At 45.2% G+C, this 27504-nt stretch overlaps 1 protein-coding gene across 3 annotated transcripts in view; it reads right to left on the reverse strand.

The window, feature by feature from the left end:
* The window catches only part of Ptprg (protein tyrosine phosphatase receptor type G), a 674545-nt gene that overhangs the window by 126940 nt on the left and 520101 nt on the right, over positions 1-27504 (reverse strand). For all 3 annotated transcript variants that reach the window (XM_048420806.3, XM_048420808.3, XM_085687941.2), the window contains exons 6-7: positions 24242-24308; positions 6063-6220 (exon numbers count right to left, since the gene is read on the reverse strand). In XM_048420806.3, coding sequence (XP_048276763.1) covers positions 6063-6220; positions 24242-24308 — 225 coding nt within the window. The remainder of the gene's footprint in view (positions 1-6062; positions 6221-24241; positions 24309-27504) is intronic.

The raw sequence follows: 27504 nt of genomic DNA on the forward strand, positions 1-27504 counted from the left end.
GAAAGCTGCTTCCTCTCCTGTCAGGCACAAGTCGAGGCATTCTGCCTTCCTTCCTGGTTCCACAGACGGGAAAACGAAGGCACAATGTAGAGAAAGGTATCTGAGGAACAGAGTCAGCAATGGAACTCTCCACTTGAAGGCAATCAGCCCGCAAAGCATAAGCGCTTAACTCCAAAGACATGGTCTAATTAGTCTGACAGACACGCAGCAGCCTAAGAGGGGCAGTACACATAAGCCTGTCCTTTCCAATCTGTCTCACTGATATGGAGAGAAAAAGGTCAAACATCCAAAGTAGACTAATTAAGACATTCAGATTTACGGAATATTAGAGAACATCCCCCCAAAAGTCATACTTATGGTAAAGGGCTGAGAGAGGGCTCAGTGGTTAGCAGCCCGTGTTGTTCTTGCAGTAGATTTGGGTTTAATTGCAAGTTGCCCACACTGTAGCTCACTCTAGTCTCTAACTCTGGTTTCAGAAGATTCAGTGCTGTCTGCAGACTTCCTCAGGTACCAGGAACCATGTTCATGTAGCCCATGGACATATGTGTAGGCAAAAGACCCACACACATAAAATTCAAATATATAAAAAGTTACACTGTAGAAAACGATAGGTAACGCCATGTTTGAAGCCATAGGAGGAGCCGGTCTGATGGTGACAATGGGCAAAGAAGCATCGTTTCTGAGACTCTGCTGCAGAACAAAGTGAGTCCGGCCACAGTGAACTCAAAAATAGTATCTTCTGGACTCACCACAAGGGCACAGTGCTGACCATACAACCTATGTAGGCATGAAAGCATACAGAAAGACTACAGGCATCTGACTCCAGGACGGAGGCCTACACCTACTCCCAGACCATCATTTTGCAATGCCATCATTCTGATTGGATGACAAGATGACATCGCTTTATTTCCCATTTTCTTTCTGTCTCTTATCTCGCTACCCCTGTGTGTGCGTGCGTCTGTGTGTGCACGCACTTGGACGCCTGAGACTGATGTCCCAAGTCAATCATTCTCCATCCCTTTCCACCTTATTCATTCACTGGGAAGTCTCTCTCAATCAAACTCCAAGCTCCCCCAGATAGCTAGTTTTGATAATCAGCTTGCTCTGCAATCTCCTGTTTATGCCTTCCAAAGTTGGCAGTGACAGGCAGGCCACTGTGCTCACTCAGCATATTTATGGTTTCCAGGGATCCGAACTTTGGTTCTCACATTTGTCCAATCAGTGTTTTCACTGCTGAGTCATAGTCCCAACCTCATGACTTTTGTCTGGTATTTACAATGGATGGATAGCGGAGTCAAATAAACCACACTGACTACCGGTCGACCAAAATGTCTAGGTTCCATCAAAACAAACAAACAAAAAAACAAAACCAACAAATTTCGGTCTATATTATCATACATGCCAGAGGCTGAGTTCACTGGCTAAGAGCTGGGGAGAAGGCCTACGTAGATTCACAGAAGAGAACAAAAGACTCAGTTTAAGAATCTGTCCGTGTGCTCTGCAAGCCTTTAAAGAAACCCATATCCCCCCCCCCCAGCTCCTACTCCTGGGCTGATCACCACATCTTACAAAAAATGTGCTTACTCTGTTCGCTGCTTGTAGGCACCCACAGCGATGAGAGAAGAGTTAAGAGAGAGGGGATTCGGAGAAATAGCTGAGCAGATTCTCAAAGACTTGGGCTGATTTCTTTCTGATGGATGCAGAAAATCCCTAACCACTTGGCTTTTCCAAATTGGCCTCTGCCTTCCTGAAATGCGTGCTCTGTGCTAGCTTCGGAAAGGATGTTGGCAGTGGCCGAGCAGGAAGGTCTGAAGCAAGAGCACTCAGAGGGCTGACTGACACTTGCTTTCCAGGGTGGGGGGATAGGGTGCCGCAGCTGCAGCCTCTGCAAAGCTGGCCAGCAAGGAGCCCGTGCAGCCACAGGAAAAGGAGGTTGTCTTTTTCCCCTGGGAGTGAGACAGTGATGTAGGGAGAAGGGACTGATAAAAGGTGCAGCATTATCTGCAGGCAATTGGTAATGAGAAATTAGAAAGCTAGTCCCATTTCTTTCTTCTTTGTTTCTCTGTAACGCAATCCCTTCCAGGGAAGGCAAAGCAAACGCCTACATTCTTTTCCTTGCGTGTCCTTGTTCTGAGGCTCCAGAGGACGTATAAGGTATCAACAGAGCACTTTCTAAAAGCTCCAGTTTCCAAATGTCAAAATGCTTTAGATCCACAAACACTTCTGCAGGCATCCGCTCCCAAAAACTGTGTGCTTTGTTTGAACCTAGTAGATATTTGTTGTTTGCCAAAGCAATCCAGCGTATGCTGACAGCCTTCAAACCTCCTGAGTTAGCCAACTGCCACTCCTCAGTCCCGTTTCACCAGGAGCCCCACCGAAAGTGGGAAAACCCGTATTACTTAACTTCAATAGCTCAAGCATTTAAACATCTGAAGACAGAAGCATTTATCTTAAGTAACAAAAAGGACCCTTTTAAAAAATCAACTACACTCTTTACTCACCCCTACAGAAATAAATATTTGGACTGATTTCTTTAAAAACAAAACAATGTTGGCTTCACCATGAGGAAGAAAACTTGTCTCTATTTCATTTTCTCCTTGCGGCTGGCAGATCCTGTGGAGGAACCAAATTGCTAGTCCTTCCTTTTTTTTGTCATGGTGTGAATTAAAAAAAAAAATCCTCAAAGAAAAAATGGAAGCTAACAGCAGAAAAAACCCAGGTTAGGCTGGCACCATGCCACCCTGCTTTGCCAGGAGGATAAAGAGCTGCTCTGCTGAGTCTCTTACAGCGCCTGTTTCCTGTAACCTGAGAAAGGTCAACACTGGATGCTTTGGGGGCACTACCCAGCACCTCTGCTGGCTTATTTAAGAACAGGCATGTGACTCAAGGCCAGATTTTGGTTGGCTGAGTTCTCAGACACATCTTCAGGAATCTTTTCTGGATGGAAGACCTGGCTTTAGCTAGCTCTTGCCAGCTCTTGACCTTAAGGGTCAACTGGGACTAGTACAGCCACAGTGGGGGCGGGAAACCGAGAGCAAACAAACCGGAGGAGCAGTCTGTGAAAGCCCAGGATCAGTGCAAAGCCATGCAGGAAGCTCCCAGATTGATGAGACCTCTGGAGGCAAGACAGACAAAAAAAGCCCAGGCTTCGCTTCCTAGTTAGAAGTCAATCCTGTGTAAGAGGGCTTACACAGCCTCACCTCAAAATGCCCTGACTCACTGTGTCTCCAAAATACACTATCTGCTTAAACTTTTTGAAATGGTTAACTCTCTTTTTTATAGCCAGACCCATGCCTAAGACCTGACCCTTTAGCCTACCCCCTGGTCTCTACCCAAAACTCTAGACTATTCCCCAGGGATCAAAATTTTATTGCTTCTGTTATTAGTTAAATACTGGCATTGCCACATCATTCTAGAACTTTCTCCTTCCTTTGTCTCACTGCTGCCCACAACTGTGAGGGTGGCTAGGTGGTGTGGGAAGTCCTTCTGCATATGTGCTGCTTTTATCAGTTAATGAATAAAGAAACTGCTTTGGCCTGTGATAGGGCAGAGTAGAGTTGGGGGAGGGGGCGGGAGAGCTAAACAGAATGCTGGGAGAAAGAAGGTGGAGTCAGAGAGAAGTCATGTAGCCACAGCTGGGGACAGATGCACCAGAACCTTGCCAGTAAACCACAGCCTCATGGTAAGATATAAAATAATAGAAATGGGTTAACCAAAGATGTAAGAGCTAGCTAGCAATATGCTTAAGTAATTGGCCAAGCAGTGATTTAAATGCTGTAGTTTCTGTGTGATTATTATGGGGGTCTGGGCAGTATGGAACAAACAAGCGACCGTCTACTATAGCTGGGTAGGGAAGAGCCTCCCAAAAGCCCCTCATCTCAGATATCTCTGGCTAATGGATCTATCCTGCTCTCTCATGTCCTATCCACTGTTCCTGGCACTACACATCAGGCATCCTACTATATTTTCCCAGTACAAGCTGAAGTTTTAAGTTTTTAAAATTACATTTACTTATTATTTATGTTAGAGGGTCACATGTGTGGGAGTTGGCACTCTTTTTTTCATCGCGTAGACCCTGGGGACAGAATTCACATCATTAGGTGTGGCTACAAGTGGCTTTCCCACGGAACTATGTTGAGGACTCTAGGCTGAACTTTTGACAAGAAACACATGATTTCCAAACAGTCTCCCCTTCACTCTGTCAATTTTCAGGATGTGACCTAAGGGCCCTCACGCCTCTGCTGGCTCCCATTCCTCCTCAGCCAGTGTGTAAATTCCAGGCTCCTTTCACAAGTTTCTTCCTATGGTTAACTGTCTGGCCTGAGTCTCACCTTCCAAAGAGATAAACTCAGACCCAAATCAAAAAAAGCAGTGACACAATGGGTCAGAAACATCCAATGCTTCTGCACTCTAACACCCTGTGTGTGTCCCGTTAGGGCAGTACCCATGGTACCCAACGCCTCTATACCCTAACGCCCTGTGTGTGCCATGTTAGGGCAGCACCCATGTACCCAATGCCTCTACACTCTAGTGCCCTGTGTGTGCCCCGCTAGGGCAGTACCCATCTCTCAAGGCTTTTGAGTCACTGATCCAACTGACATGTAAGGAGCCTGTTCAGAAATAGTGTGGGCTTCCAGGAAGGCTCAGATGTACCACGCCCTAGGTGCTGGCACTACTGAGAAATGAATGACAGGATCAAGGGGATGCCAGCTGCTCCAAAGGCTAATCCCACGGACGAGGGGCCAGTGACGTAATCCCACGGACGAGGTCCCAGTGACGTGCCTTTGGGGTCACGGCCCAACTTGTCCTTGCTGCTGGTAGCTTTCTGTCAGCCAACCACAGATGAAACCCTCTGAAACAGTAAAATCACAACTTTGCTCCTTCACGTTGATCTGCTTAGATCTTCTGACAGTGAAAAGAAGCGAGGGTCGGAGAGCTCAGTAAGCAACGCAGGAGTGCTATTTCTTTGTGCACAGGGATCTATTTTCTCAGCTGTGGTAGGCTGGGTACTCGTAGAATCCTGAAAGCCACTGACCCTGATCTGTCTTTATCCCCACCATAAAGAGAGGGTTTAAATAAGATCTGCCTTCTAAGACCACGAATGAAAAAACACACAGGAAGAACATATGTGCCTCTGACGTAAGTTATCACTGTGGGCAGCTATTACTTCCATAAGACCAAACCTCAGACAATACCTCCTGCCATGTCTGCCATGCTCAGCAAGTTAATCTTCAGCTGAGAATATTCTTTCACGTTTAGAGCTTATTGTTGATACCGTGTTGACCGAATTTGTTCTTTGACAATTTCACATGTGTATAATGCGGATTCTGAGTTCCCCAGTCCCTCCCACCTCCACCCCCACTCTCTAATACCCCATCCCTATCATTCTCTCTCCCCACTAAAGTTTCCTTTTCCACATCCACGTCTTCTTACTTATTCACTCTTGAGCCACTGGGTTTAACGGGGACTATCTGCGTGGTCATGTGTTTGGAACTATCCATTGAGCCTGTTAGGGGTCCTTGGTGGGTACTCAGCTGAATACAATGACTGCCCCTTCTCCAGAATCCAGACAATAGGGACGGGTGGGGCCCTGTAAACCTCTTCTGCATCCATGACTGAGTACTAATAGCAAAGCCATGTTGCTGGGTGGGGGAGGAGGAAGGGGGGAGGGATATTGACCACACTGATTCTGTCATGTCCATATGACAGCATTGGGAAACCATATTTTTATTTGGTTTTGATTTTGCTTTTTGAGACAGAGTTTCTCGGTGTAATAGCCCTGGCTATCCTGGAACTCACTTTGTAGACCAGGCTAGCCTTAACTTCATAGAGATCCGCCGGTCTCTGCCTCCAGAGGGCTGGGACTAAAGACATGCACCATGATAGCCCAATGGAGAAATCATATTTTAAATTCTGCGATCCTTGGGTTTAAAACTGTATGAAGAAATCAATTGAAATGCAGAGAATTAAACAAAACCCCACACTAGTCGTATCTAGCAACAATAAATACTCAACACAAATGCAGTCAGGACGGAGAGCACAAATGGAGGCTGGCTGCTCACCTGGTGGTAGGAGATGGGAACAGGCCTACTGAAGACAATCCACTCCACGATCTCACTACATGGAGGTGTGGTCAAGGAGCCTGTGTACCGGTAGTAGCTACCCAGGGACGCGGGCAGGAGGTCTCGGAGGACAAAAGGATCCAGGAAGGTCTCCTTCTCTGTTTGGAGAAAGAAGTGAGAAGGTCACAACAGCCTCAGATACACAGCTCGAACCCCAGGCCCACTCAGACCCCCACCCAGCCTATTTCCCCCCAGAAGCACTGCCACCTGGTGGCAGGAGGACCTCAGAAAATGAGGTGGCCAGTCAGTCTGGGGTGGTGGAGACACCAGAACCAGACCAAACTGCATTTCTTATAAATCAGGTTTTCCAGCCAGCAAGGCCAGGATAGGCACAGCAGGGCAGTTCCTCCCTATTCTCCAGGAATCAGAACTCTCCAGCATAGTGAGGAAAGTCCTATAGCAGAGCCCTTCCCAATCTTGTTTTATTTACCACAGAAATTTTCTCTATCTAGCAACTCAAGACCAATAGCCAGGAGAGAAAACTTGGAAGAAAATGAAAGAATTACTACAACAAACAAAACAAAACAAAGGAACAAACCGACCAACCACATGAGCTAATGCGATGCTCATTTCTCCAAAGGGTCACACTCATCATGATGAATTCGGTGAACATGCACCAGTTAGTTTCCACAGTCAACTTGACGGGATTAAGAAATACCTAGGGCATTACTGAAGCACACCTTTGGGTGTGTCTCTGAGGATGTTTCCAGAGATGGCAGACTGGGGCAGGGGGAAGCTCAACCACCCTAAATGTGGGTGGTAATACTGCATGGGCTGGAGTTCAGGACTGAATAAAAACAGGAGCGGGGAGGATGGAAGAAAACTAGCTGGGCGTCGGCACCCCTTCCACCCATTTCTAGTCAGCTAAGATGTAGGCAAGAATCTGATGAGCTTGTTGCTGCAGTGCTAGCAGCCCTCCCTGTAATTCCTTCCCTAATGTAACAGACTGCACTCTTACCGGAGCCACAACAAACCCTCCCCCCCTTGCCTGTGAGATATCTGCTCAGAAGAAGGAAAAAAGTAGCTGGGCATGATGGTGCCCACCTTTAATCCCAGACCTCTGGAGGCAGAAACCAGCAGATCTTTGTGCATTAGAGGCCAGCCTGGGCTACACAGTGAGTTTAGGACAGCCAGGGCTACACAGAGAAGCCCTGTCTCGAAAAAACAAAAAAAGTAGGGTGGGGTGACAGGGTACTCTTCCAAAGGACCCAGGTACGACAATTCCCAGCACCCACGTGGCAGCTCACAACTGCCTGTGACTCCAGTTCTGGGAGATCTGACACCTTCATACCCATAAACAGAAAACAAAAATAAATAATTTAACAGTAATGTTATTCAAGTCCTATTCAGTTCCAAGCGAAACCTAGGCAGGGAATGTCTCTGCCTGGAAAATGTTGGCCCTAGAAAGAGGCAGCAAGAAAAAATGGGAAGAAAGAGAAAGAGAGGGAGGGAAAAAAGAAGGAGAGAGGGAAATCTTGGCTCAAATAGAGAATAACAGTATTCAGGCTGAGACAATGACCGTGACAAGATCTGACTGTGAAAAGTAGAACATACGGCAAGCTGGTGTCTGTCTGAGGCTATGCAGCTTTGACAAAAGGACCTAAAACGAATTGGGTGCAAACTGAAAGTGGGGACATTTCAGGCAGTGGGGACTGTGAGTGCTGCTGAGGCACATGGGCAGAGTACAGTAGAGAAGACTGGGCCACATAAGAAAGCTAGTACTCATGAGGCAGAGAGTGACCAGTTCAGCAACAGTGGTCCTCCATGGCTTCGGCCTTGGGTTCCCCCAATGATGGATTAATACAACAGTGTAGGCCAAAAACACTCTTTTCTCCCCCAAGTTGCTTTCCGTTAGCATAGAAAAGCAAACTAGCAAAGAGCCAAGTACTGCATAAGCTCACTAAGAAACTGGCTATGAACATGGGGTTGCTCTCTCTTTCGGTCACATGGTCCAGTGTCCTCTATGGCTCCTTGTTTGTGGATGGGCTGTGACAGGGAGGACAGAACCAACTCAAGAGTAAAACAACTGTGACCCTGAGAACAGTGAAGGCAAACCATTTCCGACAGGTAACCACTACCTATCCCATAACTATGGGAGAGAGAAGAAGGCAGTCTAGCCACGGGATGCTCATCCACGGAGAGAAGGCTCAATTGGGAACTCTGCTGAGGGCCTCAACTTATCCAGGTGGTTTCTGTTAGATGCTTTGAGCATCTGATCTGATGCTATTTTCCTATGGCGGTTTGTCCTTCCCCTTGTGAACCATACATTTCTGTTTAATGAAGAGCTGAAGACTGTTCTTCCCATTCTAAACCACAAAATGACTAAAACTGTAATATCGTATAGGATAGATTTTTTTAAACAAGGGACCACTCTACTGTCAGAGACTCTCTCTATTTGGGACTCTAGTGGACTGCCTCAATAGGAGCTTCCTCAGTCAATTTGTGTTGGGTGTTTTATGTACTTGCTTTAACAATGTTTTGTTATCTATCTATCATCTATCTATTCATCCATCCATCCATCTATCATCTACCTACCTATCATCTATTTACCTAGCTATTATCTATCTATAATCTACCTAGCAATTATTTATCATTATATATCATTATATAATAGATATTATATATCCTCTATCATCTATCTATCTATCATGTAGTTACCATTATCTATTACCTACCTATCAATCATCTCTCTATCTCTCTATCTCTCTATCTATCTATCTATCTATCTATCTATCTCTTTCTCTCTGTCTATCTCTCTCTCTATCTCTATCTATCAATCATCTCTCTATCTATCTCTATCTATCTATCATTTACCTATCATCTAGCTATGACCTATCATCATTCACTTGCTATTTATTCTTTTACTTTAATTTACTGTAAACAATAAACATACTCATCCAAAACTGAAAATATAGCAACCACACCTCATTCTCTAGATTGAACAGAACAGTCTTCTTATCCTCCCCACTAGTGGCTTATAGACCTTTCTTTACAAATCAAAGAAAGTTCAAGTCTCTGTCTGCATCTCCAGGAAAGACCTGAATTTAGAACAGAAGACCTCCCCAATTAAAGTTGCAGATGTCTTAAGGCTATCAAAATCCTGCTAATGGTTCACTTCCATTCCTAAGTAGCTTCCACCCCAGCTCCTCAGACTTTGCTGGCAGACTCAAATCTCCAAGCAACCATTTAGACACACCAATATGCCTGTAGCTACATCCTTTCCATGTCTTGACACTGCCAATGTAGAATACCCAGAACAGGCACAGTATGACTGCCACACTTCAGAAGTCTAGGCTCCTGGTAGAAACTGCCAGAACCTCAGTAGAAAGCAAATGCACTGAAATCACTGAAACCGTACTATCTTCTAGAAGAGACACTGTTTTTCAAACAAGACATCATGGGTTATACTCTCTTTTAGGCAATACCCTGTTCATATGGCAAACACTTTCACTGAATTTAATACACGTAGAAAGTCTTGTTCTAAGCTTTGTAAACTTTAAATTATTTGATACTTAACCTCCATCAAGTCAGTCCCATTATGCACTCAACTCCCAGAGAATGGCAAAGCAGGGAGCTAAGAAACAGACCATGATAATTCTCAGCAGTACACAGGCCTATAAAGGATGCAGCTTTGTGCACAGAGCACAGTTCCTGTGGATGCATAGGATGCTTGCATGTAGAGGCTGAAAGTCAGCCTCTTCCCAGGTAGTGTTCACCTTGTTTTTGTGACAGGGTCTCCTCCTGGCCCAGAAATCACCAACTAGGCTAGGCTTCCTAGCCAGTGAACCCAGGGTGTAAACCCATCTTTGTCACCCTCACACTGAGATGAGAAACTTGCTCCATTGTCCCAGTAGGGTTTTTTGTGTTTTTTTTTTTTTAACATGGCTTCTGGGGACCACACTCATGCTGGTGCAGCAAGCACTTCCCTGACTGAACTGTCTCCATATCCTGCAAGCAAGCACTTTGAGATGCATGAGCGATGTGAGAATCAAGGCAGCGTGACACTAAATATAGACTCCCGTGTCGGAAGAGGGCAGAGGATGGCGGTCACTTACAGAGGATCAGCAAGAGAAGCCCATTCTCCTAGAAGTTCAAGATGGATTTTCATGACGGAATTTTTTTAAAGGATAAAAATTACCTAATAAATGCAGAAGTTTTTAAATCATGGGTTTCACAATCAAAATCATGGGGGGAAAAAAGCGGTCCCAGCTGAACAAAAGGAGAAACCTAGAGGGTTTGCCTCTCCGGCCCCTGGCAAGTCTGACCTTTAATTCTACCTGGTTTCCAGCGAGCCAAATCACGGGGACAATTATCACAGTGCGCTTGGCTGGGACTGGTCTGGCTGGGAGAAGGACTATTTTGGCCTCTGCTCGTTTCCTGCTCCATGTAACAGCCAACACAGGGAGTCCCCAGAGGGTGTCCAGGGCCTGGTACCATGAGTGACAAAACCGTCACCTTCCTGTCTCCCTTGGCACCACACCGGCCCCAGCAGGAAAAGATGCAGCAGCAACCTGTCCCGCCAGGGAGGTGGCAATGCAATGTGACAATACGAGTCTGGCAGGAGTTTCCCATGGTCTCATGAGAGCTTTAAGTGTGGGCTCTGCTGTACATTCAGCACAGAGCCCTGGCCTTGACTCTTTACAAGGTACGCTCAGTGCTGTGATGAAGCGGGTAGACGCAGCCAGGGGCTGGATTCCCATTCTCCATCCGGTCACCACCACTCCACCCACCCAGAAGGCTTGAGATTGCCATAGGTAGGGGCTATGGGAGAGAGACTACCATTTCTTCAGGAAAAAAAAATCCTACTCTGGAGCCCAGCAACTCTTAACAGTGAAAAACAAAGCCACTGTGTCCAGAGCTGAGTTGGAGACCAAGAGTCACTCTCAGAACTGTTGATTTAGTCCAGTTTGTGACCATTACAATAGGGGAGAGAAGTAACAGAGATGGGGTCAAAAGCCTGTGAAGAGCAGAAACTTAAAGGTAATTCTTCCCTAGTATTAGGGAAAGCAATGGCTCCAGAATCCACACCTCGCCTAGAGCCTTTCCTTCTTCAAGCTGACTTCTGGTGCCTTCAGGGCACATGTTTGCCTGTGCCAAGCCTGTAAACTGAGTTGTGGGATGCAATGATATCTAAAAGCTGTGCAACTTTGGGCAAAAGCGTTAGCCTCTCTGGGCTATTTCTATAATCCATAAAATAGCAATTGTGAGATTTTTATATCCTTCAGAGTTGCTGTGACAATTAAGAAGCTACTTGGTGCCTGGTCCAGTGTCAGCATTCATTTTTCAAGGGAACCCTCATCTGAGAGCAACCACCAAAGAACCCCAGGCTAGCCTTTGCTGTGTTTCTAAGAAAGGATAGCAAGCATTCTCCGTCAAGTACCAGATAGTAAATATTTTAGGTTTTGCAGGCCCAGAGATAAAAATCAAAGATCTTATGTTAGGACTTATGTAACAGAATCACTTCTACAATCTGATTAAGGACATTCTAAATTCTACTAATGGCTGCATACACCCTTCAAAATATGTCTGCATTAATGAGAAGACTGTAACTCATGCTGGGGGAATAACATTTTGCCTAATTAAAGATGCAGTGTAGAAGCTCGGGGCTGTGCCAAAACTGGCAGCGGAAAGGACTGGGTTTTCTGTCCAAAATGTGCCCACCTCTATTCTTTAAGTTCTGGAAGGAGTCCCACACAATGTGACACAAAGGTCACCCTGATAAGCCAGAGCCAGACTTGCAAGAGGGTCAGGGAAGACATGCTATGCATGAGTTCAGGTGCCATCGTCATTTATTTTGCTGACACTACATAACAGAATTGACTTTAAGGTTGGTATTCCAGACACTGTTTTGCTATGTATTGCAGGATAGTCCTGAACTTGGGAATGGAGGCCTCTGACGTGGCAGAACTTCCAGGACTGCCCACAGTCTATTCAGCCATAGGGACCGAACCAACAGAGCCCAAATGTGAAATTTCTGATGCCAGGAATGACCGAAAAAAAAAAAAAAAAAAAAGAACACGTTTCCTTTCAGCTGACACCTTAGCTCTTCATGAAGAAGACTTTAATAATGTAGCTATTAGGAAGCAGAGAGTCTTGTTCCGGCCAGACCACCTAGGCTAGCATCACAACTCAGCTTCTCTCTAACCGATATATCTCTGAGACAAGGAATAAGAGAGCCCTGATAATGAAGTCTGGGCAGTAACCAGTTAACTTTCATTAAGAGGTTAGGAGAGCACCGGGCACCAAGAGTGACCAGAGGGGCTGTTTGATGAAACTTGTGTGTCTTGTGACCTTACGGGGGCTGTATGGCTCCACGCCAATTCAGAACTGCACACTTCCCACAACTTCTAGACTGACTCGTAACTTGAATCCAAAGCATTTTTATTGCAGCCTCTTACCAATTTAGGAAAACATACGAGACACTAAATTCTCCCAGCATGCCCTGCATTGTGCCAGAATAAGCAGGTGTGTGCACTACCACATCAAAGAACTGAAAAGGGAGAAGCCTCCTGTTCCACTTTCAAGGATCCCGGCTGCTGTATGCAGACAATATTATATTTTAATAATTAATTGTTCATCAAAGAAAAAAATGAGGAACAGGGATGCTAAATTCAAAGTTATTCAAATTGCAAAAATGAATAATGCATGACTTTTATATTAAATACACACTGTATTAAGTAGTCTACACTTCACCCAACTCTGTCTTTCATTTTTAAGCATTTTGAGCGACAATATGAATAATCAGTTAGGGGAGGTTTGTTTGGAAAAAGGAGTACCTTATTTGAATGCAAATGAAGTATATTCGAAGATGATTAAATTTTTCTTATCAATTAGGAAATTTTGTATGAGGGCCTTAAAGTCACGGTCAGCCATTAAGCTCAGCCCAGCCCAGCTATCCTTGCAGCTCCCCTCAACATTAAATTATATCTGGCTCATTCTGTTCAATTTCTTCTCTCTGATAGCAGTGCCAAGAGGCAATTTTTAATTAAAGAAAATTTGAAAGATTCAAACATGCATAATTGGATTAAAAATGTGATCATTAAAACATTAGATGATAATCACCTGATTGATTGCATTTTTCAGTGTGTTAATAACTTAATATTTGCAATGCTTTGGTTACATAGGGACAAAGAAGGTTCTTCATAAAATACGCTGAATAGTTAACTTATGGAGGAGACCAGTGATATCATTCAGAATTGTGGAATTTGCCAAGCATGGTGATGCACACTGCTACCAATAGAGAAGAGTGGGATATTCTAAAGAAGAAAGAACAACGCAGCATCACTTATTTTGGCTCCCTAACATGCATACTCTAGAGAAAAATCTAGGAACATCTACAATCGCATAAATGTCTGCTGCGGTTGTCAGGGCCAAGTAAGATTGGCTTATAGGTTGGAGAACCTACTTGAAGAGCCTGGATGCCTAAATGCAAACTCAGAGAGTCCGAAGATAATGGCTGCCACAGAACCCTACTGCAGAGCCAGCTAGCCTCCATGATGATGCTGACCAAGCAAGGCATTTTCACCTAAAGTTGATGTTCAAACAAAACAGAAATTATATGAGGATCACAATCAGAGAAATGGATGTGGCACTTAAGTTTCAGGAATGATATAATGACAAAATCCAGGACCATCCCAAGCAGTTTTAGGGCTTGTTTCTCTACCTGTAAAGCCCTGGAGACTTTAACTGACACGGTGATGCACTCACGTGACTTCCCTCTGAACAAGGCAAAGAGCAAATTTACAAAAAGAGAAACACGGTACATGAGAATTAACTGATTCGGACAATAAACAAGAAGGTGGGTGATGCCAGAAGGTAGCCCGGCAGAGCAGGAGACGGTATCTCAGACTGGGCATACTGACATACACCTTTAATCCCAGCACTCCGGAGGCAGAGAGAGCTACATCTCTAGGAGTCTGAGGCCAGCTGGGACTACAAACTGAGACCCTGTTAATGAAAAAAAAAAGAAAGAAAGAAAGAAAGAAAGGAAGGAAGGAAGGAAGAAAGGAAGAAAGAAAGAAAGAAAGAGAGATGGGAACGAGAGACAGAGAAAAAAATGCATCTCAGTATTCAGTATATTCAGTGTAACTGGGCTCAAGTCAGTATTCCACTATGGGGACTGGATAGTTCAGCTAATCTCTCCAAAGTCTCAGTTCCCTATCTGCTACAGCACTGTTATCTCCTGGGCAACTTCAGGGATGAAACAAGGCTACCCGGAGAAAGCACCAAGGCAGGGCTAAGTCCACGTGCAGGTCAAATAGCTATGAGGGATCTGCTTTTTCCTTTCTTCCACCTTCTGGCTCTTTACCCTACTCAAAACAGTACCGGTTAGCATAGATCCTCTATACCATCATCTTCGCTGTTTCCTTTACTTTTCTAGATCTTTTTTGCTTGTGTTTATAGCTCAGACTGCCCTTGTGATCCTCCTGATTCTGCTTACTGAGTCTTGAGACCACAGGCGTTACTACCATGCCTGGCTTCATTTTCTTTAGGTTTTTTATGTTTCAACAAAGTCCAGCGTCATACATTTGACAGCCATGGAGGAGACACAAGCAGAACACTCGAGAGGACATCATCACCTACCCACAAGTGTAAGTCAACAAGAGACAAGGGAGAGGAGGGAATCCAGCTCATGTTCAGCACCTACCATGTGCCAGGGACACTCTGTGCTGGGAGATAATGTATCTCCAAGATAAACCAAAGACCTCACCATACAGTGGAGAAAACTGAGACACTGAGAAAGTAAGTGATTTGTTTGTACATCTGGTCAAAGGAAGAAATAATATTCAAAGCCAAATCCTGTGCTCTTGGCCCGGAGGTGACAGGACTTCTCCTATTAAGGTGACATACGGACAGCAGAGAAGACTGGTATAAAAGTCACCCAAGGGAGACCAGTGGATCACTGGAAATTTTTCTTAAACCTTTGTTCTCTATATTTCACCGAAAAAAGGCTAAGCATATTTCTCTAACTCCCATGGTCCTGTTCAAATGATAACACATTGACAAAGGAGGGTGGCTGAAGGAGAACTTCTGAGGCCTTTTTATGTCTTAACACAATTGTTAACAATGCTATTTAGTGATAAAATAGCAATCACACAGCATCCTACTTCCTGGACTTGGCCAAGAAAAGAAAACGGAAACAGCTCGCATCTACGGTGGAGGTTCTGATAAACCGAAATCCAGGAAACTGGAAATGGCTTAAGCCTGTCTGTTTCTAGAAGATTTTGAGATCAAAGGCATTCAGATAGGCATCAGTCTTCCTGAATCCATAAAAAGATAGAAGCCAATTAGCCAGGCGCTGGCTGCTGCACATTTATAGCACACTTCAGGAAAGTTCCATGTAATTAAGTGCTGGAAACATAAACTTCAAACGGGAAATTTTGTCGCGTGTTATGATGCTCAAAATCACCAGTGAGCTGTAAATGTTCAGAACGATCAGTGAGCCGCAGATAGCATAGCACTGGCTCCCTCATTGGAAAGAGGGAAAAATCATTTGAACGATTGCTTCCAGGTAAACATTCCAACAGAACCCTCATTAATTCGCTTGAAACATATCTGGAGAATGTGAGGACTGGGGCAAGATCAAAACAAAAGCTCAGACTGTTACATGGTGAGTATTTGATCACACACACACACACACACACACACACACACACATACACACACACACAACATACATACATACAGACACACACACTGGATGCAGCAGTGCCATGAAGAAAGCAAACAAAACTCCAGTTTCCTCTGAGATGAGGCTGGCAAACTTTTTCTGAGAAGGGCCAGAAAGCAAATATTTAGAGTTCTGTAAGACTTAATGCACTGCTAGTGACAAGTACTGTTTGTACGACAAAAGTAGCTACAAATAATACATGAACAAATGAGTACAGCTGAGTGATAAAACTTTATTTATACTGACAAGTAGTGGGCCGAGATTTATGTGACTTAATCAAACTCTGAATGAGCAAGCAGGAGATTTGATTTGGTCTACAGATAGTTTGTTGAGCCTTAATCTAGAGTGCTTAATCTAGAGGGCACACAGCAGGCAATATTCCTCGTGTCTTCTCGGCCTCAATATTATTCTCATTTTCTCATATGGAAATATTAACGAGAGACACAGCAATTTGCCCAGGATCACACAGCTTCTAAGCTTGAGAGTCAGAATTCAAATCCAGGACAGCCTGAACCAACACGTGCTTCTGTAATCGTCTCCATGTCTGCTGGATCCTAGGGCCAAACTTCGTGTGGAAAGTATGAAAACACACTTGAATATTTGGACATAGGAAGCAACTGTACAGGCAATTGAAATGCCAGTCTCTGGAGCACCAGGAACGGCAAGTATGGAAAGGAAACTTTTGAATGACCAGAACACGGTTCCAACATGAAAGGACCATGTTTTTCCTTTGACTTCAGTGTCTTGACTAGTGTGTCTTCAGGACTCCATTGTGCAAGGAGGAATGGACTCACTAAAGATGCTTAAAGCTCATGGGTACAAAATAAGGAAGACATCTCAAACTAAGCCAGCTCATCTCTGTGATGTCATACGGGTGCCTGATGACATAGGTGTCCATTTGTGTCCTAATCACCCTCCCTACCCCACGAGTCTTTCTTCCTAGAATTTGTGCAGATGCTTTCATTCATTCGTTTGCCCCAGACAGTGATCTTAAGACTTTTCTTTCAAGGTATGAGCCATGGTCATAGCAGTGATGGAGCCATAGCAACATAGCAGAGTCCTCTGAATACTTTTTAACTTGTTCCTTTGATAGAAACTATTTGGTGGGGATCTCTTAAGACTGAAACCTGCAGATGGGGGCACACAGTGACAAGGAGTAGCAACAGCTTGGAAGAAACAGGATGTTACACCTGTGTCGCTTTTCAAGAAGCGACCCTAGACCAACTTCCCAGCAAAGGCCACTTCACGTGTTTCTGCGGCATGGGGATAACGAGTTGAATGTCAGAGGGTTTTCAGTAGCATCCATGGTACCTGTTGGGCTAGTCTGACCTTTCCTGAGGGTCAAATGACCATGCAGCAACACGGAAGTGAGCAGCTTTTCTTTAGAGGGTCACCTGCCTCCTTTGTTGCTTTTTCTAAAGCCCAGGAGCAGAGTAGATACTGACATCAAAAGTTACCTCTTAATGCTAAGATCCCGAGGCAGACACGGTTCTATAACCAATCAACACAAAGAAGAAGCAGCCTGTCAAGGGTCGTTACGGCACAAAGGTTTTAGAAACGTGGCTGTCACTCCCTTCTTGGCTCGCTGTGAGGTTTCTCAATCTCCCACTGTTGAATTCAAATCACTGTCTGCTTTGACTGCAAATGTAACACGGAGATGTGCAGAACCAAATGCCAATCGTCCTAAAACAACTCCTGAACGTGGCCTCCACTCGACTCTCAGAACACAATCACTCTCCCACTCATCCCAAGCAGCAGCTACGTCTTTGATTTTGAAATAACCATTATGTTGCCCTCCCTTCGATCTCACCATGGAAATCTTCCTGGTTCTCGAATACTTTTTATTGTTTCACTGTGGCAAAATATCTAACTGTATCATTATGCTAAGATGTCTCCACCTAGCCTGCTAATAAATGGGCTTGGAGGTTTTTCTGCCTTTGGGTAACCAGAATGAGCAACGCCACACACACTCAACTCCTGCCAGGCATATCTCTGAATTTCTCCTTGCAGTGGTTTTCCAGACTGACTATGCTGACTTATTACTACACAGCATGTAGAAAAGTTCTAGGTATTCACACCATACCTAGCACTCAATACTCTGGGCAGTTTACATATCATACTATTCACACAGGCTGATAGGGGTTCTGTTTTGTTGTGTTGCTTAAAGTTTTGTGGATGGCACATATTTGAGAAATTAGTGTATCAAATACATGAGCTACTCTTTAACTCAGAAAGACTCCAATATAGAAATCAACAGGAGAAACTGAATTTTAACTATGTAGTCACCTTCCGTGAGGCGTGTCCAAACACAGGTGTGAATACGGATCAACAGGAGAAACTGAATTGTAACTATGTAATCACCCTCTGTGAGGCATGTCCAAACACAGGTGTGAATACAGATCAATAGGTGAAATGGTATTGTAACTATGTAATTACCCTGTAAGGTGTGCCCAAACACAGGTGTGAATATGGATCAACAGGTATTGTAACTATGTAATCACCCTGTGAGGCGTGTCCAAACACAGGCGTGAATACGGATCAACAGGTGAAGCAGTTTTGTAACTATGTAGTCACCCTCTGTTAGGTGTGTTCAAACAGGTGTGAATACAGATCAACACAAAAGTATAAGCTCACTTCAGAAATTATGTAAGTTTTTGGTAATGTGCTTTTGTAAACTCAATGGTGTGATTCTCAGGTATAAACTTATGTGTGACAACATCATGTCTCATTTTCAAAATGTTGGGCATACCCATATAAAGAGTTAACAAAGAGCATTTTGAAATCCAAGGAAAGCCCTCTGAGCTGACCCTCCAACTCACTTTCCTATTCTGACTTACATCACCCCGGAGCAATGGTCTTGTTCTTGAGCTTAATATAAACGTGGCCATGCAGTGTCTGTCCCTTTCTGTGGGTTGGTAGGTCGCCATTTTTTAATTGCCCTACATAACAGGCTACAATCAAATATACCATGGCTAGTACATATGCTCCCACTGGTGAACACACAGTATTTCTAATCTGTACCTATTAAGAACAAAACTGTTTACAAGTCTTTTGCGTGGCTGTTTCTTTGGTGTATACATTTAAGCATGAGACTGCCAGATCAGAGAGCAAGGCATTTGAACAATACGGCTTTTTGAAGGGGCTCTTCCAACCAATTCACTATGCCCAGCCATGAGATCACAATCTTGTGAGATGAAACCTACCTGCTGCTTCAGAAGCCCGCCAAGTCTGGGCACGTCTAGGATTAGAGTTCATTATTTATTGGGGAAACAGCAGTTGAGTCAGGTTCGATGTGAAAAAAGACCGAATGTGCCTGCTCTTCCCGCTTGTGGCAAACCTTGGCTGAGGGCTGTTACCATGCACAACTTGACTTGCTCACTCCACTTTCTGTTTGGGGTTTGGAAGGACTCCAGCCATCACAGGACTCTGTCCACAGACCGAGCAGAAGATGTCTCCCAGGGCAAGGGGGAAAGGAGGAGATGCAAAAGGCAGATGTGCCAGGAAATGCACAAGTGTTGTATGGCATGTGCCTCTGAATGACAGCACTTCCCTTCCAGGGGAGGGGGAGGGAACATGGAAACTTGGGCAGCTATTAACAGCATGAAAGGGAATACCAGTGGCTGGGGCTGGTGACCCAGACAAGTCAAACCCAGAAGAAAGGGTATGCTTGGGTGCTCAGGCCGTGGCTCTGCCCGCATGGTGCATACAGCAAGTTCAGGGTTGCAGCTTTCAGTAATCTTCACCCATGTTGGAATTGGCCCTCTGAAAACAAAGCTGCTTTGGAGTTAGTTGTTCACCACACTGATCACTGCACTGCACAGCGGTTATCCTGGCCTGTCACAGGCTCCCCTTCTGGGGTGAGCACACCTGAGTATTGTAGTCCCCCACCCCCCGAGAAAGTCTGTCACAGTGTTGTTTTGTTTGACAGGTCATTCGAAGCTCTCCTGAGAGACATGTCTGCATCTTGTCCCACCCATAACTTCCGCTGACAAGAAAAGCTTGCCAGAGCCTCATCTGGAAGGAGCATCCTAGAAGTGTGCTCCCAATGATCAGAATTTGTCCCTTCACAGATAGCTTCCTTGGAAGGATCCAGCGAGGGAGCAACAGAGAACATCAGATACATCAGCTACTCAGAAAATGGCCAGTGCAAAGCTTTGCTGCATGGGACGAATGCAGTTCCTAACCATCCTGTTTATGGGGCACAGAAGCAGCTCATCATACATGAAGAAGGAAGAGCAAGAGCTTGAGAGATGGCTCAGAGGTTAAGAGCACTGGCTGCTCTTCCAGAGGTTGTGAGTTCAATTCCCAGCAACCACATGGTGGCTCTCAGCCATCTGTAATGAGATCTGGCGCCCTCTTCTGGGTGTGTAGGCAGAACACTGTATACATAATAAATAAATAAATCTTAAAGGAAGGAAGGAAGGAAGGAAAGAAGGAAGGACGGACAAAGTGATGGCAAGGTCAGAAGAGCTTGGAAAGGAGAGCCAAACAAACAAGGCTCAATAAGTAAGAAACTGGCATCAAGTTTCCATTCAGAAACAAAAACAGCTGGGTACCATGGCACATGCCTTTATCCCAGCACTGGAGAGGCAGAGGCAGGCAGCTTTATATCTGCCTGGTCTACATATTGAGTTCCAGGTCAGTCAACGATACATAGTGAGACCCTGTCCGAAAAAAAAAAAAAAATAGAGGATGAGGAGGAAGATGAAGAAGAACAAGAAGAGGAGAAGAAAAAGAAAGGAATAGAAAAGTGGAATATTTTGATAATAAGAGAGACGAAACAGTGCGTCCATAAATTTTGATAGTGTGTGTAAAATATATACAAGAAAGTGCTGACATCTGTTTCGGTGGCTATTTAAAGAGTCAATAAAATATGCATACCCCCAAATTTAGGAAAAATCTATACTTTTAGCATTGAACTAAATGCATACTTCTTATCATTGAGCGGTTAAGTAAAATGAGTTTACATGCCAACATTCCTGCATGGCTGCCTCTGCACCCTGCATTGTGACATCAGGAAGGGACACGTAAGAAACAGTACTTCCCGTGGCCCATAAGCTTCTAGAGTTGATCCCTGCAGCAATGGAGAAAAATGTCCATTGTACCAAGGTACCATGGTGTCTCCTGCCATCACATACTTCAGTGCTGAATCTGGAGCTTGTTCGCAGCCTGGAACATCTCTTGCTCAGCATTCCCTTGGGCCTTAGATATGACACCTCCACATTCCCAAGTCTGAGTGAAACTGGCTACACCTCAGGCCACTTCCTGCTTACCTAGAAGCCCCACCCACAAGCACCCACCTGCCTGACACCTAGTCCGGTGGTGTCAATCACTACAGGAAGAACTGAACATTTTAGGAGAGAGAATAAGCAAGTAGAAAGGCCACTGAGAGGGGACCAAGTGTCCGCCTTTGGAAGGAAGCTGAGGCGCTTTACACTGTCTGTGAGAGTGGCCCTGAACACTCCTCCCAGAGACAAACTGAGGTGAGGTCACGCCTCCTAGATTTTCTCTGTCTTTATGGAGTACTCCCACCATGCTGACCTAGTCAATGAACACACGCAACAGGGAGTCACAAGTCTCTAACCATCCTATGCAGGTCCCCCTGCAGGGGCAGTCATGGCTCTGGGGTTCTCTGATGTCCTCCAAGAATTTCTGGAGCCTCTGGCTGCTTCAGGCTTTTCTCTCTGCTCTGTGAATGAACACTCTTACCAACCACACTTCTCCTCCTTTTTCTTGTTCCCAGGTCATCGTCCCCCTTGGGAAATCTCTCTTTTAGTTAAAACCCCACCTTGGCATCTGATTCACAGAGCACCCCTGTGACCATGAGCCAAGCACACGGTGCAGCCAAAGCCAGATAATTGCATCTCAGCTGAAGGAACACAGAAGACTCCTCTGGCTAAACAACAAAAAAATAGTCAGCTCATACGAAGTTAACTTTCTAAGATACAACCCCCAGAGGTCAAGATGGAAAAACCGCTTCAGAGAGCCACAGTGATCCCTTCCGCACATCACACATGCGCATCACCTCTCCCCAGCCAGAGAAGCTGTGAAGAGCACAATTATTTACGCCCCTTCAAATCAGCAGATCGCACGAATCCCTCACAGGACCTTCAACGAAAAACACATCTCAGCTTCAACAAGCGCTCTTCTCAACTCCTCAAGATGTCTATTCCCATCCGGGAGAATGGCACACTCTTCTGACCCCTTCCTCCCAACCCCTTGCATATCCCGTTTCTCTTCTCAACTGGAGACAAACCTCAGTGGTCTTTAGTTCCCCGCTTCCCCTTTATATTCTACTCTTATACAATAATATTTCACTTGAATGTGTGTTCCTTTACGTGACGCAAACATTTAGTTGTGATTTATTGGGCAGCTATTGTTGGCCAAGTGTGATATGTCATCTTTCTACCTTTACTGAGGCTCACCCTTGAGGAGGTATTGTATGGGCATAGAAGCAAAAACGATGTTCCATAAATGCTTGAGAAAGAAACTTGGATGATATGACTGAGAGTGACGGCGGTGGGTAGGGAGGAGTCATCTGACAGGCAAGATCTGACCGAGACTAGCGAGCATACAATGGAGACACCCTCGGTCAGCATGCAAGAGGGGAAGAGGAGTGTGCCAAGAGAGGACTTCAGAGGAGACTTTAGCAAAGACTCCAGGAGGAGAAGGGCAGGGCCTCTCTTCCTCTCCTAAGAGCTGGCGGGGGCTGCCTCCATCTACGCCCCAGCCACGGTTGGCTGTAGTCAGGCATGCATCTTGTTTTTTACTCGAGAGAGGTAAACACTGTGTGTAGCTCTTTCCTGTCAGAGAGCAGGGTAGAACCTGGAATCACTGTGTCCCTCAGTCAGACATAGTGTTCCTGCGGCGAATTGTCTGCACCTTCCTTGAATACCTCATGCCCGAGGAAATGGCAGTAGGTGGGGTTTGGGGAAGGCAATCCAGATGCTGAGGAAAGAATCCTCACAGATGAGATAAGTGTAGACAGCTCGATGCGGGAGTTTTACTAACAGTGGGACCCTGGGTCTCATTCCCAGAACCGGAGGCGTGCTTTTATTAACACAGATCTGGAAGGGAACAATTCATGCTTCTTCAAGTAAAAAAGCTCCATGGGATGCTGTCATGGGATCGTCATACACTCTTTCTTTCTTTGTCCATGTATGTGTCTTTAATATGTGCATGGCAGATGAATAGGTGAGGATTCACGTGAGGTGCATGTAGAGGGCAAAGGGCAAAGGTGGGCATTTTCCTTGATCTCCCTCCACCTTAAATTTTGAGGTAGGGTCTCTCGTGGACTAGGCTGGGCTGGCTGGTCTACCAGTCCGATCCAGGGTTCTCTTGTCTCTGCACACACCCCACCCCAGCACTGGAGTTATGACATATGCTGCCAAGCTTGGCTTTTAATGTGTGTGTTGGCAATCTGCACGCAGACCCTCAGGCTTGTAAGGCAGACACTGTACCGACTGAGCCATGGCCCGGCTCTCCGATTTGCTGTTTTCGCTTGGTTTATTCTTGTTACCTGCTGCCTGACTGCACAGAACAATTAATGCTCAATCCAGTTTAATCGAACTCTGATAACAAGTTTAGTTTCCCGGGAAGAGGTATCTGCTAAGCTCTACCGAGTTGGCTCATATTGGAAGACAATCCTCTCAAAAGGTGTGAAGACATTTTATCACAGTGGAAGGAATGGAGGGAGATTTACTATGGCGACTAGGGCTATTTTTGTCAATGTCTTTGGAATTCTAATTAGATTGTTAAAACTTTACAAATCGTTACATGAGTTCCAGACTCAACACCTTCCTGCAAGCTAGGGTGCTTCCGAAACGGGAGCGTCTCTGTGCCTCAGGTAATGATGCATGGCTGAGAATATAGTTGCAGGGAAATTCCGCCAATAAAACCAGCTGGAAGAGACAGAACTCATTCATCTTCCTTCCTCTCCCAGGTCTACGCCAGAGGGAGAGGGTCTGATGTCTGGTGCAGAGAGCGCCAGCCCTGCCCTTTCCTTGCCAGCAGCTGCAAGGTGCTGGTGCCCAGACTGAAGTTCAATGGCTTGTCCTGGCTACTTGTATTCCCCCTCTTAAATCTGAGAGGCAGATCAAAAATATTCACCAGTGGCAAGGAATTTGAAAATGGAATATTTTGAGAAGAGTCAGGAGACGAATGGCAGATATAACACCCGAGAATCGTCTATCTTAGAGCTCTCCGATTTACAATATGGGCATTCACAGAAATACCTGAGGGGAAACAAATGGTTCGCTGTGAACCCAGGCCCGTTATAACTGTGCAGGTTATAACTGCGGGTGCTCTTTACTCGTAAGATAATGGCTCAAAAGCCCTTGCAAAGTAGAGGGCAAGGAGTGACATCACCCTCTGTCCTAGGCAAGATAACCTGATTCCTTCAGGTGAAGATTCCAGCCCTTCACTTTCCAGCTAAAGGAAGCTTACTCACCGTGATGGACGACGCCCTTCAACCCGTGGATAATAGGATCCAGTGCGGAATTGTCCCTCGGACTGACCTACATGTAAAGGAAACATGATTGGTTAAATCTGTTCTGGCATCAGCTGCAACGGCCTCAGTTTAATCTTCTAAAGAGAAGCAGGAAATGGATGCATCCAGTGAGCTGCTCAGGTCTCGCATGTACCACGGTGCTCACCAAATGTGGGAGATTTATGACACAGTAAAATCAAGTGAGGAAAGTCTAAATCACAACAAAGAAACTTCTCAGAATACATTCTAACAGGAGAGATACACCACCTCTGTAGCAAAGCCTTAAAAAGCTACTGCTCCTGGTCGGCTGAGAAAAAGTCACCGAAAAGTCATCAGAGAACAATCCATCACGGACCCAGCAGTCACTGCCCCCTGCTGATTGCATTTTCCCTACTCCTTAGAAAATGGTCCAGTTCCCTGCCAGCTCATTCTCCTCTGCAAAGACCCCAGTTCCCTGGGAAAAACCCCTGTTCTCTATGGGCATTCGTAAGAACCATCAAAGCAGGGTGGCAGGAAGAGAATGTGTCTACCTTCATCTTCCTTCTAGAATCGATGCTACTCCAGACCGAGCCTCATGGTCTGTGAGCCCCACTGGCTCATTCCTTCAGGTTTTAGATACTGCTTAGTATATTACTGCCTTTTGTAGATGAAAATATCCCCAGTACGCTAGAGTTATAATTTTAGCTATTTTCTCTTAGATATGTACAAGGAACGATTTAATGAAGCAGAACCATGTCTGAAGTGTGCTTTTAAAACAATTCAGGAGTGGGTAGCAACTGGAGAGTGGGGAGATGGAAGACTGACCTTGAATCAATCATTTAGGACTTGAATGGCAGGTATAGGATGCGCCACGATACATCCTTTCTACTCCTATGTATGTCCTTTTTCTCCCCTAAAAATAAGGAGCTTTTCAAAATCCATTATCTGCGGTTAGCATAGTTCCTGCATTTTTTCCCCTTCAGGGACTGCATTTCCTATTAATCCACTTCTCACATAATGAAGTTGAGATATTGATGAACCTTTCAATGTGCAGCAAGACCCAATTTGCTGTTTCAAGTTAACGCAGAGGAATCCAGAGCCAGCCCTATGCTGAGTTTCTCGGGACTACAAAGGATACACACCACCCCCAGCTTCGGGAGATGCCTCCATCCCTGTTGAGCTACTGTTCCTGTCTTGCTCTCTTGGAGACCAATCCACACTTCACACATTTCCTTCCCTTTTTGCTCCAGCATCTCCACGACACTGCAGTGGCTCAATACGGTAAACTGGGACACCTCTGCCCTCCTAAGGGAACATGTGATCATTCCCAAGACATTTCTGATTTGTCACAACCACAGTGGGTGGAGGGGGGTGGTACGGGATTCTAGAGAGCCCCTGACATCTATCTGGGAAAGAATAGAATGCTGTTAGACATCAATGATGCTCACGATTATACCCTACAATGAAGCATTACCAGATGTTAGAGGCCAGCGGTGTGCTGAAGGGCTCCATGTTTGGAGCCCTGGGTTATACCCTACCTTCAGAACACAGGGGCCATGATGCAGTATGATCTTTCTAGACTAGTAACATAACATAATGAGAAAGTCACCTCTACACTGTAAACATTACAGAAGAAAGAAGGGAGAAAGGAAGAAAGGAAGGAGGGAGGGAGGAAAGAAGGGAGGGAGGGAGGGAGGGAGGGAGGGAGGGAGGGAGGGAGGGAGGGAGGGAGGGAGGAAGGAAAGACAGACAGTGGTAGGGGACTCACAGTGTTAGAACACACAGGTAAAATCCTAAAAGTTGCCATGACTGAGTCCATATCTGATAGGGAGCCCAGACCAGGGCTATGCAGTGATTAAAGCATAAAACATTCTTTAAAAGCCAACATATGGCAAATATCCATAAGATGTACCAAATCAAAATTATATTTAAGTAACTGATCAAAAATTTAAAATATGCCCCCCCAAAGAATCACAATTCAAGACTACATGTAGGCGAAGAGAATCTCATCACGTGAGTGTGTCACATTTCAAAAGCCCAGAACAGAGTAAGAGCCTGGAAGAAAAGCCCTGTCTTAAGCTGGAAGTAGAAGGGAGTTTTGTGTAAGTGTCCTCTACTTGTAGGTTTAAGGTTTTGTCTTTAAGGAGATGCTATGGGAAGGTGGTGGAACCTTTAGGAGTGGTAGCCTAGTTGGGAGGTTCTTACTCATTGGGGACCATCTCTGGAGGGGTACTAGACCCCCTTTCTCTTTGGCTTGCTGAGTGACGAGGTTAGCAGTACTACACATTCCTATGTAATGGCCAAAGTAGAGAGGGGGGCAATCAGTCATGGACTGGAACATACAATATGAGTCAAAAATCTATCTTTCTTAAGCCAGCTATCTTATGTATTTTGTTATGCAGCAAGAGGCTAACTTGGGGGAGTGGAAATGTTCATGTGAGTCTAAGTATCTAAACTCTCAAAGTCTGTGGAGAGATTGTAAGATGGCCACGGACCCCTCCCCTCCTTGCCACACACTCCTCCAGAGCTGGGGTTTGTCAGAGCTTCATCTGGTGAATGTGACAAAGGCAGATGTTCTTTAAGCACTGGGACCATAAGACCACCATATGTGGAGAACCCCAAACTTGCCTATCATAGACTCAAATGGAACAGGAAGGAACACGGTCACTTCCAGCTCATGTCCTTCCAGTTCGCCAGTACCAAGAGGTGAGCAAGTCCACTCGAGGCCATGTGGCCTTTGCTCAACCCCTGCAACCCATGCAGAGTGGGAGCTCCTCCGAGCAGAGCTGACGAGCCAATGCACAGAATGTAGGAATAATCAGATGGTTGTTATATCAACCAACCAGGCCCATTTTTCTTTCAACAGAGCCAACTGCACATAAGGGAGCTTCTGTGACTGTGCAGGGGCTGCAATGGCAGGAATGGCTCTGATAATTTTCTCTGCCATTGCATGTTGCTTACGTTGTATGCTGTGTTCTACAGTTTTCCAAACGGGGCTCCTTACCAGACCAATTCAGCTGCCTCAACCCTTCAAAATTAAGCCACCCTCCTGATGCCTATGATGGCAATGTTCTAGAAACAGTAGGCGAAGTTTCGCTGTTTGTATTTCCTTTTCCTATCGTCAACTATGGTCTGAACAGATTAGACGGGAAAGTCCTATCAGGGTGTGGTGACGGTGCCTGTCTGCAACCCCAGCACTAAGAATTGAGGCAAGAGGCTCAGTTCAAGTTATCCTCAGCTACAAA

The sequence above is a fragment of the Myodes glareolus genome, chromosome 5 (assembly GCF_982192425.1).
Source record: "Myodes glareolus chromosome 5, mMyoGla1.1, whole genome shotgun sequence".
In the NCBI taxonomy this organism is placed as follows: domain Eukaryota; kingdom Metazoa; phylum Chordata; class Mammalia; order Rodentia; family Cricetidae; genus Myodes; species Myodes glareolus.